The 15221-nt window shown below is 42.2% G+C and overlaps 1 protein-coding gene across 3 annotated transcripts in view; it reads right to left on the reverse strand.

Annotated features, from left to right (window-relative positions):
* PRKCB (protein kinase C beta) overlaps positions 1-15221 on the reverse strand; it is a 133824-nt gene that overhangs the window by 73803 nt on the left and 44800 nt on the right. For all 3 annotated transcript variants that reach the window (XR_011314727.1, XM_069734541.1, XM_069734540.1), the window contains exon 3: positions 5030-5112. Coding sequence is in view for 2 of the 3 variants with exons in the window: in XM_069734541.1 (XP_069590642.1) it covers positions 5030-5112 (83 nt within the window). In the remaining variant the exon portion in view is untranslated. The remainder of the gene's footprint in view (positions 1-5029; positions 5113-15221) is intronic.

A 15221-nucleotide genomic window follows, 5' to 3' on the forward strand; every position in this document is an offset into this window, starting at 1 on the left:
TTATACCCCAGAGCTGCACTCACTATTCTGCTGGTGCAGTCACTGTGTACATACATTACATTACTGATCCTGAGTTACATCCTGCATTATACCCCAGAGCTGCACTCACTATTCTGCTGGTGCAGTCACTTGTGTACATACATTACATTACTGATCCTGAGTTACATCCTGTATTATACCCCAGAGCTGCACTCACTATTCTGCTGGTGCAGTCACTGTGTACATACATTACATTACTGATCCTGAGTTACTTCCTGTATTATACTCCAGAGCTGCACTCACTATTCTGCTGGTGCAGTCACTTGTGTACATACATTACTGATCCTGAGTTACATCCTGTATTATACTCCAGAGCTGCGGTTCATTCTTGCTTACGGACATTGGCTCCGGGGTCTTCTGCAATTAGAGGTTACAGGACTTGAGATCCAATCTGCAGACCATTATCTATCTGCTAATCGTGCTACGACTCCCTCTTGTAAACCTGCAGCTCCCATCACACCCCGACAGCCTGAAGATGTAATGGCATGCTGAAGATTATAGTTTTGCAACAGGTGGAAAAACCCTCAAATATCAAACCTCAGCCAGTAGAGGGAGCAATTGAGAAATCAGCAGAAAATACCATGATATTAAAAGTGGATCTGTCGCCAGATGTCACAATACAATCTATACACATCATTAAATAGGTCTCACTTCCCTCGGTGATCCATTTTGATAGTTTATCCATGTAATTATCATTTTAGGAGCCGAAACACACATATACAAACTGTAGTTCCTGAATCCTACCAAAAGAGGGCAGCAGATGCGGCCTCACATCTATAGGGAAGATGGGGAGGATTCTGCACAATGCTGAGATGTTCAGCTGTGTCTCAGTATTGTTGGGCCCCGAGGTCATCACCGTCTACAAGACTCAATTTAAGACACTTCATCAGTTTACAAGTCAGTCGATAGAGACACAGAACATATGTAGAATGGCTGCAGGCGGCTGAGCCAAAAATAAAGGGAATGGGAAAACATAATCCAAACAGTGCTTAGGACTGCAAACATCACAATTTGCCAAACGCCCCACCAATAATCACAACTTCCCAGACTCCCACCAATAAAAACAGCTTACCAGACCCCCTAACAATTACAGCTTACTAGACCCCCCCAATAATCACAGCTTACCAGACCACCCCCAATAATCACAACTTCCCAGACCCCTCCAGACAACTTCCCAGACTCCCACCAATAAACACTGCTTACCAGACCCCCTAACAATTACAGCCTACTAGACCCCCCAATAATCACAGCTTACCAGCCCACCCCAATAATCACAACTTCCCAGACTCCCACCAATAATCACAGCTTACCAGCCCACCCCGAATAATCACAACTTCCCAGACTTCTGCCAATAATCACAGCTTACCAGACCCCCCAATAATCACAGCTTACCAGCCCCACATCTCACCCCAATGATCAGTTTAGCAGACCCCCGTCCCCCATCCACATGATTATCATCCAGAGCTGTATGTTCATATTAACAAAGGCTTAATACCTGGGGGTGCACAAACTTTTGAGAATAAATATGGCCAAATACGAGAATGAACTTAGTTGGTGGGATTAGACATTCCTGATGACCTTGGATCCGCCGCATGCAGTCCATGCACGGTCAATGTGCTGTAATGTGTTTTTCATGCGTTGCTCATTCTATCTTGAATAATGATCATGTTAATGTTAATAATATACTTAAAGGGGTTGCACATGATCAAAAAAAATATGGCTGCTTGCATTCAAACATAGCACCACATCCTTTGATCAGGTTTTGTGTGGTTTTGCATCTTAGCCATATGTAATGCACAATGACCCATGGTCGGGTGATTATGGAAGCGAATAGCTGTTATTTTATCATCCCTTTAAAGTTAGAAAGTAGGAATCTATTTAATTAGACAGACCACTTTATATTACACCGTATACAAGATGCCCCAATAATAGACGAGTACATCCTCCCCCTGAAATAGAGATTATAATGAGTCCTATACACACCCAGATCATCAGGAACCCTAAGACAAGCTGCTCCCCGATCAACAATTTCCTGCCAAAAACCATATTCTCACCTTTGAAACGTGTTCTGTGAATTTAGGTAATGCCATCTTCTTGGAAAGGCCCAGCAACGAAAACGGGATGGTAGGATATCCTACTCCTAGGACCTCCAGCAATCAGCTATTGCCTCCTAGTGAACTAGTGATCAGTTTCCCTGCAGCACCTCCGCAGGTGAAGTGAGGTATTACACAACTGAAATCAATAGACTCTATTTAATGGGTAAATATCCCAAAAAGTGCCAAATAGTGTGAAATTTTGGGACTGAAATTGCAAACCTTTCATTAGTCAGTGGCCTTACTACAATGATGGGCCCACAGTTATGGAAAAATTATCTGCATAGGCCATAAATGTATAATATGGGGGTGGGGTGATATCAGTCCGTCCTCTTTTACTTACTACCCTGTACTTTGGTTAACACTTCATGCTCCGATTAAAATTCCTGTTAGGGCACCATATATATGGCGTAATAAAAAGGAGACCATCAGATGACAGATTTGCTCATATTACCGTAAAGGATTCCCTTTGAAAAAAGTCCCATGACCACAATCAATAAAAAAACATTAGGATCCACACTTCATTGTTCCTTGTTGTCTGCCCATAATCACATCAAACTCCCGCAAACTGGTCATGTGACCCTTCAGATGACAAAGGAAGTCTTCTAGGTAATTAAAAACTCAAGATAAAACAGATAGCCTTTTGCAGGATCTGCGGGGGCGGAGCACAGTGTAGACACTGGTTGTGCCAGGCTCCGCCCCTGAGGTTCTGCTCTATTTTGTTTAGATAATTCCTTTAGGTTATACTTGTGAGAAGCTGCTCGTTTATGTAAAGTAGATAGGAACTGGTGAAAATATTGCATGACTAGATGACAACAGTGTCTGAGGCGTACTGCAAGGCTTCCAGTGACAATGCAGATATGTACCATGCACCTGAAAGAACCATCATTAGACAGTCATGCAGCAGCAGAGAAATCTCACGTGTCCGTCGCTCCACTGACCTTGCAAGCCTAATAAGAATGTAAGTATATATCACAATGGTAAAATATGCAAAGTACAAGGTGATCAGTTTCCATCCACTACCGGGCTGGCTCCGCTCTAATCCCATTACCACCATAGGCATACAGGGATTTTCTTTGGAATTACCTCGGCTGCTTGCATCTGGTGCACTGCTGAGGAGCATAATGCAGTCATTCCAATATCGTTATATTGCCTGCATGTGATTTATCCCCAAGCTTACCGCCATGCTGGATTTTATACATAAGGCCTGTCCACAATGTCATACGTAATACACGAGAACAGGTATAAGAACGACTTTCATGCATCTCAATCATAGACGCCTCCTTCCAATATGTCCCATGAGGGCATAATTGAGATGTTCTACACTTTTGACCTTACTCTTCGAGTCAGATCGTAAAGCGACTCATAAGAAGCAGCACTTGCTTTTAGGGACCCAAAGACGTTCATGCATTTCTCTGCTCGTTATACATTTAAAAAAACCTGTTAAAAAAAAAAGGAGTTATATACCTAGTTAAAATCCTCAAGCTGTTCCGATTCCGTCGCTCTTTTCGGTTTTTCTCTACGTCGCTCCATTGCGAAGATATTCACATTTGTTGCTTTTAGAGAGCAGTGTGTGAAGTCTCTGCTCATAATACACTGGGCATTTCAGCAGGGCGTGTTCTTTGAACCCTCCCCCCCAAGGCACGGTTACCAATCACAGCTTGGCAGCTGATCCACTACTCAGACGCTGCCCTGCTGTGATTGCTAGAGTTTAGGAAGAAAGGGTGAAAGTGTACGCCCCCAGAGACGACTCTGAAGAAACACTCTGTTGGCCAGCCTACAGAAATTTCACATACAGAATTCCAAAAGCAACACATGTGAATATCTCTGCAATGGATCGACGCAGCGTAAAACGGAAAAAAAGCGGTAGAATCAGGGGAATTCAGGGATTGTTTTTTTTTTATTTTTACAAGGTATTTAAATTTAATTTTATCTGAGCAAGTGACAGGTCTTTTTTTACATGTATCTCTTGTTATACTTCATTCTACCAGCAGTGGCCACTATAGGCAATAAAAGTTGATCGGTGGAGAATAGAGAAGCTGGTCTCACAGCGATCAGTTGACTAATATTGTTAAAGAGGTTACCTTCGTGAGACAACGCTTTAAATAGAAATCACTACTTTAGACAAAAAAAAAAAAAAAAAGTAAATCAATATATTTGGGGTAATCACCATACTCTATAAATTACACTATGCATATTTTACAACTATACAAACATTCCAGGGACTTTAATATAAATGATCAATAGATCGGCACTCACACTGATCAACCGATTGATGGTGCTGAGGTGTACGAGGAGGGGGACAGCGCCATACACTGTGTAGTGGCAGTAAAGGGTACTGCATGCGCTTTAAATAAGCTGATCAGTTGCGGTGCCCCAAAGATAAGGAATTATGCCATAGGAGGGCAGATTTTTGGAGATGGAGATAATCTTTAATGACATAAATAGAAAATGGACTGTGTGGCCCTTTAGCAAAAAGAACCGCCAGACATCTAGCAAGTTTCATGCAAAGCGGAGATTATTTTACGATCTCAAAAAGCCCCTTCCGACTGTTCAGAGACCGTCCATCAATCATCTCGTGGCTGCAGTTGTGCAATGTGCAATTTTCAGGCTTAATATAGAAATGTAATCATTACTGTGTAAGCATATGCTGGAGCGTCTGTCTATCAGGATGTTTTCCATCGCGCTGACGACTCGCACTTTGGAATCGGTTCAATTTGGACTATTTTCATGCAACACTCTCGAGTAGTACAATGATCCCATTGAGGAGCGCTCCCTGGCACCATCATTCGGTATTAAAAAAAAACAAAAAAAAACAACATCCCATAATCCAGAACATCTGATAATCTGGCAATGGGTTGCTATTGTTGGCCAAAATTTGGACTGATTTTACTCACATCAGATGCGGGTCCCTTGTCGGCACCGGGACAGGAGAACGTGACGAATTCATGGCAGCGTTTGTGCACCACAAAGCAGCAAACTGGAAAAGAAGAGAGAAAAGTTTGTAAGTTCATCCTGCAGGATTTCAGTCGCAGCACAGCAGCGTGGCCCAATTATAGGGGATTCCCTAGAGCAGGGGTCCCCAACTCCAGTCCTCAAGGCCCACCAACAGGTCATGTTTTCAGGATTTCCTTAGTATTGCCCAGGTGATAATTGCATTACCTGTGCAAAACAAAGGAAAACCTGAAAGCATGATCTGTTGGTGGGCCTTGAGGACTGGAGTTGGGGAACTCTGCCCTAGAGCAGTGTTCCCCAACTCCGGTCCTCAAGAGCCACCAACAGGTCATGTTTTCAGGATTTCCTTAGAATTGCACAGGTGATAATTGCATCACATGGACAGGCAAGCATTCAATGACCTGTGCAATACTAAGGAAATCCTGAAAACATGACCTGTTGGTGGCTCTTGAGGACCGGACTTGGGGAACACTGCCCTAGCGGGTCCCAATCAATGAACCTCATCTTTTAGCTTAGAGAAGTTATAAAGAGCACCTTTTGCCCTGGAGGACACAACTTGGTTGATTTTAATGAGAACGGTGTAATACTTATTTTGTCCTGCGGTGGTGCTGCAGGGAAACTGAAAGCTTTCCTGCTGAGCGACAGATCGCAGGGGGAGGGATCCAAGAAGCAGGATTCCATCCAATCCATCACAGGCACTATAGCTAATACACTGCCCCTTTAAATAGGATTTTTTTTTCTCATCCAGAGAAAATAAGCCAAAAACAAAGTTCCTTAAAGCCACAAAGAGATGAAAACAAAAGTTTATACTGTCTTATTAATGCACACAAACCTTTTCAGGAATAGCGGCTTTGAAGAGAAGGCTAGCCGGGGACAGACAATAGAGGTATGCCCACGGCGGGGAGTGCCACCCTTTATTAGCCGCACGCCCTCTGCTCTTCACCCCTGCTCACTGCCCGAATTCATTACCATTTTGTTGATTTTTTTCAGCCTGACTGGCACAGAATGGGCCCCTTAGAAGTTGCCGGCCCCCCGCTCCGTCTTACGTTACTACTTTTCCTTGCAACCCTTTGAGGTTCCATTTCAGACTTAATAATTGAAGACAACATTAAATATAGATCGGCCCGTCACCTCCCGGCCTCTTGTGGGCACCTAGCACGGTCCTCAGCCACGCCGCCGCATCCCGAGCTGCATGGGGAGATTAATAATTGCATCCTGACAGGAGGCTACAGCTTTATCACACGCCGCTGGCACTGGCAGCCTGCAATGGTGGGAAGAGCGCTTCGGGGATTTTATTTGGGGGGGGGGGGGGGTTAAGCGGCATTAATCGTCCGTCTGGCAATGCCAAATATTAGCACAGCGAGATACAAGCAAACAAATATAGAACAATTATAAGCCTCAAGGTTCTCTGTTGACCTCCAGTACAGCTTTTCTGGAGCCCTGAAACTCAAAATTGACCTAATGGTGCCGTCGTATTGACAACATAGTAAAAATCACAATTGGGCTCACTCCTCTCAAATTAATCCAAACACCTTATTAAACGCCAACCCATACCCCAGGGCAGAGACGAGGGACGCCTGCTTAGCAGGGACGAACTTTGAAAAAAAAAATTGCTGAATGTCTGCGGCCACCCGGTACCTTCCTCTGGCCGCAGGCATTCAGCAAAGTAACGGCCGGCGAGCAGGCACGGAGGTGAGCGCCGTCAGTCACTCCTCTCTGACTCCATCCCTAATCTGCCATTCCTCAGGTCCTCTTTAGCTCCGGAATCGTCGGCGTAGCAGTGACTAATGGGAAAAGCGTTATATTATGGCAACTCTTCAATTATATACGGTATATTTGTTTTCTCATATCAGTATCTTAATTAAAAATAAAATAAAAACAAAAATTTAAATGTTTCACACAGGCCACTGAGGCTTTTTCAAGAATCCTTTTTCAGGAAATGCACAAATAAATTATCCACAACGGACGGCTCCCAACTATCTTTAGATTTCAAAGCAACTAATGAGCGTGTGCAAAAGGTCATTGTGAAGGTCAGCTTTTGTGACTGCTGGCTCCTGTGTCATCTATTGTGTATAGATGTGATATCAGTTATTGTAATCCTTCCTCTGATGATAATGAGAGCGCTGAAAACTGTTCCTGAAATCACACGAAATAGGAGACTAAAAAAGCCCCAGTGGCCAGTGTGAAGATTGCAAGATTAAGGATTGGGGTTTTTTTTGTTTTTAACAAAGATTATGATAGTTCATCCCCAACACGTTTTGAAGTTAAACCAACTTCATCAGAAGAACTAAAAAAAATTTTTAATCTGTGTCTGGCGAAACGTGTTTAGGATAAATGGTATGGTACAATCTACCATTACATCCTCCGGATTTGTTATTTTTATTTTTTAATTTAACTTGCAAGCGCAGACTACTACTCCTATCATCCAACCAGGAGGAGGGAAAAAAAAAAGAAAAAAGATTTCACTGTTAAAGGTATATTACAAAGTTGCTTATTTTCATGTGTATGTACAATTAATTTTTATTTTATAAAATCAGAAGGACGGTTACTCTAAGAAAAGAGCCAGATCGAATGCCGGAATACAAGAGGACTAAATGATAAAAAAAAATAAAAAAATCAAATCAAATATAGTTTTTTTATTATTATTATTTACATAATCCAGTCCATATTAGATTACGGATGATCATGCATGTAGACAATTGTTAGTCCCCACCATAATCATCCAAGATCATCAACAATGGCGTGATCGTACCCATTTGATTAAAGTATAAAAATGAACATAACCCAAGAGAATAAATTTTGCGCCCCTTTAAAATATTCTGCATTATAACCTCTAGTTGAAAAGCAGGGGCTCCTTGGGGGCCTCACATGCATTCAACGACAACCCTGGATGATATAACGAGAAGAAAAGGGAAAATGTCAGACACAAGGGCAGTGGTAGTGACATGGAGACATCCTCGGGGTATTCTACAAGCACAGATGAGCGCCAGCACCGGGTCGGGCCGAGAGGGGCCCGGCGTTCTCGCAGCCTTGCTGGGCATTTGTATTCCTTCTGCACAGATGTTCACCAGTGTTACATTTGTCTGACTTTTACCATTCCAGTCACAGCGTTGTCCCAATTCCCAGAATTTTTCTTTTTCTTTTTTTTTTTAAGCGCTGAATGTGACCTGGCTAAACAAAAACAACAAAAAGGAACTAAACCAACAATAAAAAACACACAAATTAAGAATTGAGTAGAAAGATTATTAAGTCGATTTGCGCTGCCCGGGTCCAGTATCCAGTCTCGGCTATCCCACCCTGGCAGTCGCTTTCACTCCCGTGCCCAGCATCCTCAGTCCTTTGGCGCCCCGTCATGTAATGGCACCGCAGAGCTTAGTCCTTGAGCAACAAATATGCTGGCGACGCTGAGGATGGCGGGTGCAGAAGTCACGCAGGACCTGGGCATCGCAGATCGATTTGCTCATTTCTAACTTATTTACATTGGCTGCTGGCACCTACATGTATGAAATGTGGGAGAGATGTGATCACATAAAGGGGAAGTGCAAGGATACAACAGGGGGTCCACCGTGACTACCGCAGCCAACCATGGGCATTGCCCAAACATGCGTTTTATTCAGTGCTCAAAATATAGACACCCAAGTGACTCACGCCACACAGATCTCAACACCGATTACACAGAGAGCTGGGCAGCAGAATTGGTTAAGACCTATGCCGATCACATGGCTGGACTCTATTTAAAGATGACCCATCGCCTGATCAAAAGTGAAGTTTTCACTTTTTTATATTCCGACTACCACCCTGAATATTCTACTTTTCGTTTTTTTTGTGCGTTTTTTTTAAATCCGCCATACGGTTCCATAGATACAAGCCTTTTTTATTTAGCACCAATTTGACAGGATCCTCTAGGGCGTGTCTTTACCTGCTCTGCATAATTACCCATTAAGCCACACCCCGTTTTAAAAACCAGGGGGTAAAAAGGTCTATATCTCTGCAACCATATGGCGGATTTAAAAAAAAAATAATAATAAAAAACTAAGAACTCAAGGGAACGATGGGAATGAAATAAGTGAGAAGATTGGAACGTTTTGACCGACTGATAGTTCCCCTTAAAACAAATGTATCTACTACATATAAATGCATGTCCTATGCCATCAAGTGGCATCAAAGGTTATCCACCAATGGCTTATCCCCTCGCTCTATCGAAAAACACTTCCAAGCACCCACGGTATATTTTTTGGCAAGAGCAAAGAGAAAGCCGTCAGGTCAGAGTTGGCACAAAAACGACCACAGCTTTTCGGGAACTTTCTGCGTGTCGCCGAGAAGGTATGGCAGGTGCGGCGGAGGGGTGGCACAAACATTTGTGCGTTTTATGTGTTTACTGTGATCCTACTGGAAATGACAGAGCAGAAGGCAATCCTCCCCGGATAATTGGAACCAGAACGGCAGCCCCGGCACATGGACAATTCTCCGCTCCCTTCATTTACTGCAGACCTGGAATAAACCTGATCGAAATTCAAGAGGCAGCCTTGAACTCCGCGTAATGCGGATACACGGGGGACGTGTACAAAGCGCCGCTACCAATTACGGAGAAGCCGGGCCACGCTGCTGCATATCTGGTTGCCCAATTAGTTAATTTGTAATTCCCATTATTATTATTTGGATAATAAACCTATTAGACACACACCGGGGGGATGCAAACCGCTAGGCACCCACAGGAGATGACAACGTGGTGGCACAAGAGACCAGTATTTTGCGGGAAAAAAAAAAAAAGAAATAGCCAATTTGTTTGACGTTCCAGGTGGCCAACTGGTTTAACTGCCTAGACGATGATAAAGAAATGTGTAAGAGTCAAAGCTCTGATAGTCATATAATAAAGAATCCCAGAGTCGTCCTCTTCCATCAAACGCCTAAGCGTTACCCCTAGTTTTCCGCAGAGGATTTGCAACACAAAGATAAGCGCCTTTGTAACTGATAAGAGGCAATAAATGTCTGTCCGCGGAAAGGATGAGCATGTTTCCTTGTAATGATGTACATCTAAGTCACATGTTCAGGGTCAGGAGCTAAGCCACTTAGACACTTGGTTGGTGCCAACAAGGAAATACAACTTACGCCTGCCGGCAACAGCCGGGATTGGCGATGACTCAGATCCCAACAGTTAAACCCTTAGGTGTGGTGGTCTTCAAAAACTAAGGCATCTAAGCAGTTAGACCTCCTCTCTGTTCCATCATCGGTCCTTCACGTAATTTCAAGGTGCTGATGGGCTGTCAAGGAAGCCAAGGACTTGATGAAGTTCTTAGTATGCCATAATGGGCTAAGTAGTACACCGACAGATCAATACACTGTGCTCTCTTCTCTGATTAATGGAGGGTTCTTCTAATAAAACAGAATTAATTCCACAAGGGCAAGAGGATTTTACGTTTTAGCAAAGTGAAGAAATTCACGATGAGCGGACTTCAACTCTCGAGACCCCACCATTCCAGGAAATAAAAAAGGAGACACGCCGTTGGTGTATAGCTGGGGTCTATTTATCGATTTTTCTAATATGTAGGGAACTCAAACTTAGTTGGTTTCAAGATCAATGTTGGTTCTAGAGGTAAGGTCACCCACCTCTAAAAGGTAAAATCGAGCCACATTTGCCCTGGTGTTAGCCATAAAAGCATCATGAATGATAAAGAGCATGGTCTTGGTTGCACTGCACACCAATTTGGCACCAGAACTGGAATTTAGGCCTTCGGGAATCAGTTTTTCAGACAAGAAGCGGCCATAGAGCAGTAGGGTACACCACCATTGGCCTCCAGATAGTTGGCTTTGTTTTCACTGAAGGCTTTATCACCCTGTGGGTTTACAAGATGCCAACAGAATCCTACATGTCTGAAACCAAGGTGCTAAGCTTGAGAAAGTAGGAATAATGGTTTGGGTGGTACGGTTATTAATTGGACTGGGGCTAGGACCCTTCACTCCAGAAAGGTCACCTTTGAGAATGTTCTTTACTACTCCGTTGAGTGGTGGACCACCAGTAGGGCTGCGAAGTACAAGGGTCATCACCCAACTAAAGGGGATGATTGAAAATAGATGGGTGCAATGTGAGTAAATTTCCCAGTCACCACATTTCCCTTCTTGTTTAGAGACTTAATGGCGAACGACGGTAGGTGAGAAGGAGCAGGCGACGGGGGGTAATGGACAGCTCGTATTTGACGCAGGAACGCTTGAGAGGTTTTCTCTTGTGCAGTGTCATCACTAAGTGCTTCTGTCAGAGAATAATCTGCTCGTCTTCAGCTTTATTTCAGTAAAATAACCAAACCATTATTACAACGCTCCGCGTTTACTGGTGGGTGGTGAATAAAGAACATGTCTTTACGCACCATCTCATTCAACGCTGTGTAGGACGCATTTCAGAAGAAAGTGTCACTTTCTGTTTCTTAAAATATCCAAGGAGAAGACATTCTGCTTATTCTCTGCGGGTTATACTTGTCTTCATTTACGTGCGTCTTCCATCACAAAATTACAGGAATAAGACTTAAAAAGGATATGGACACCATCGTGCCACATTATATATATTTATTTATTTTTATTATTTTTTAAAACTGTGCAAACTTTACAACGAAAACAAATTTCAAAATTATTTTTGATGTCACAGGACAGGGATAATACACACAGTGATGTCACAGGACAGGGATAATACACACAGTGATGTCACAGGACAGGGATAATACACACAGTGAGGTCACAGTACAGGGATAATACACACAGTGATGTCACAGGACAGGGATAATACACACAGTGATGTCACAGTACAGAGATAATACACACAGTGATGTCACAGTACAGGGATAATACACACAGTGATGTCACAGGACAGGGATAATACACACAGTGATGTCACAGGACAGGGATAATACACACAGTGATGTCACAGGACAGGGATAATACACACAGTGATGTCACAGGACAGGGATAATACACAGTGATGTCACAGGACAGGGATAATACACAGTGATGTCACAGTACAGAGATAATACACAGTGATGTCACAGTACAGGGATAATACACACAGTGATGTCACAGTACAGGGATAATACACACAGTAATGTCACAGTACAGGGATAATACACACAGTGATGTCACAGTACAGAGATAATACACGCAGTGATGTCACAGGACAGGGATAATACACGCAGTTATGTCACAGGACAGGGATAATACACGCAGCGATGTCACAGTACAGGGATAATACACACAGCGATGTCACAGTACAGGGATAATACACACAGCGATGTCACAGGACAGGGATAATAAACACAGTGATGTCACAGTACAGGGATAATACACACAGTGATGTCACAGTACAGGGATAATAACACACAGTGATGTCACAGTACAGGGATAATACACACAGTGATGTCACAGTACAGGGATAATACACAGTGATGTCACAGTACAGGGATAATACACACAGTGAGGTCACAGTACAGGGATAATACACACAGTGATGTCACGGTACAGGGATAATACACACAGTAATGTCACAGTACAAGGATAATACACACAGTGATGTCACAGTACAGGGATAATACACACAGTGATGTCACAGTACAGGGATAATATACACAGTGATGTCACAGTACAGGGATATACACACAGTAATGTCACAGTACAGGGATAATACACACAGTGATGTCACAGTACAGGGATAATACACACAGTAATGTCACAGTACAGGGATAATACACACAGTGATGTCACAGTACAGGGATAATACACACAGCGATGCCACAGTACAGGGATAATACACACAGATGTCACAGTACAGGGATAATACACACAGTGATGTCACGGTACAGGGATAATACACACAGTGATGTCACGGTACAGGGATAATACACACAGTAATGTCACAGTACAGGGTTAATACACACAATGATGTCACAGTACAGAGATAATACACACAGTGAGGTCACAGTACAGGGATAATATACACAGTGATGTCACAGTACAGGGGTAATACACACAGTAATGTCACAGTACAGGGATAATACACACAGTGATGTCACAGTACAGGGATAATACACACAGCGATGCCACAGTACAGGGATAATACACACAGATGTCACAGTACAGGGATAATACACACAGTGAGGTCACAGTACAGGGATAATATACACAGTGATGTCACAGTACAGGGATAATACACACAGTGATGTCACAGTACAGGGATAATACACACAGCGATGCCACAGTACAGGGATAATACACACAGATGTCACAGTACAGGGATAATACACACAGTGGTGTCACAGTACAGAGATAATGCACACAGTGATGTCACAGTACAGGGATAATACACACAGTGGTGTCACAGTACAGAGATAATGCAGTGATGAACAAGGACAATACCAAAAGAAGAGATGGAATAATCACAGTGGGGGGTTAACATGGATTTCCATAGTAATTTTACAAATTGTCTCTTCAGAGAGGAAGAGAACTAGAACTCTAGTGCCACCTATTGGAAGTAGCAATCCTAACAGTCAATGTCGACCCTTTAACGAGCCTTGTCACATGACTTGGGATAATAGCCAAACCAGAATCTCAATTTGCAGACGCTGTTTCGGGGTACTGCCCCTTATTAATGCAAAGTGGAGATCTGGATTGGCTGATTGAGAGGCGTCTGACCCGGTTCCAAGAAGTATCGTTACTTCCAATAGGTGGCACTAGAGTTCTAGTCCTCTTCCTCTCTGAAGAGACAATTTGCATATTTCCCAGAGGAGCATTGCGGCTTTAAGTCTCCTCCCCTCGACATGCTCATGTCACTCTCCGCAAGGAGAAACGATACTTCTTGGATCATAGTAATTTTAGGAAGGTTCCACTTTCAGTTTTGCACCCCTAACATTGCCCATTGTGATCACTAATCTTACGGGATGTGGCCCCTTCCTTGCGGAGCCGTACAGCTGCCATGCTGGTAGTTACACCCAGGATTGACATTAGACTGCTGTGTGTGATTTACAGCGTCTCTATAGGTTAAGTCTGGTACTGCACCTCAGTCACACAGGTAAAAGCTGCACCCCCAGACATGGCCTATGGATGAAGTGTCGCCCCTCCTGAGAGGATATCGGCGCCTTCATTTTACCCCCTAAAGTGTCGCAGCTGTTCGCTGCCGCGTCTGGACAGATCGTGTTCCCATCGGCGGCCTCCAGCCTGGCAGGGTCTCCGCTTCGTGCAGGTGGTAGATAAACGGCATCACAGCAAGGACCAGAAGTAAAAACACAGCGGGGGACTACAAGTCTCAGCTATCTCTTTCATACTTTTAAAGATCAATCCATAGCATGGAAACGCAGCTCGGGGGAAGAAAGAAAAAAAATAAATAAAAGTGACTAAATTGCAGGAGATTTTCATGACTCACGAGCAGATTAGAGGTAATTACGGAGGGATCTGCTTTTGTTCCCAAAACGTATCTACACTTAAAAACACTTATGTGTGACTGTGAGCGGCGAATGTGGCGACAAGACCCCCACTTATCCTCAATTACCATGTGTGACGTGCGGGAAAGTGAGTGATTGAGAAAACATTAAAAAAATTATAATATACGTATTAGCTTTAAATATAAAATTATATATATATATATATATTTATATATATAAATATATATATATATATATATATATATATATATAATTTTTTTATTCAAATATTAAATATTTTTTATATATATATATATATATATATATATATATATATATACACACACATACACATATATACATATATACACACATGTATTATATATAAAATTATTTATATATAAAAATATGTATATTAAAAATATATCTTTAAAATATATTTGTTAATAAAAAAATAAAGACACACACACACACATATGTGTTTTTATTATTTTTTTATTAACATATTAAATATATTTTAAATATATATTTTTAATATACATATTTTTTATATATAAATAATTTTATATATAATATATGTATATATAAATATATATAAAAAAAATATATTTAATATTTGAATTAAAAAAATTATATATAATTTTATTTTTTATCTGAATTTTTTTGCTACTTTGGATGCATCTATTGTATATTTTGGATGCTATTGGTCATATAGATTGCAATACTTTACTTTCCATAT

Source organism: Ranitomeya imitator, chromosome 7 (genome assembly GCF_032444005.1).
Source record: "Ranitomeya imitator isolate aRanImi1 chromosome 7, aRanImi1.pri, whole genome shotgun sequence".
In the NCBI taxonomy this organism is placed as follows: domain Eukaryota; kingdom Metazoa; phylum Chordata; class Amphibia; order Anura; family Dendrobatidae; genus Ranitomeya; species Ranitomeya imitator.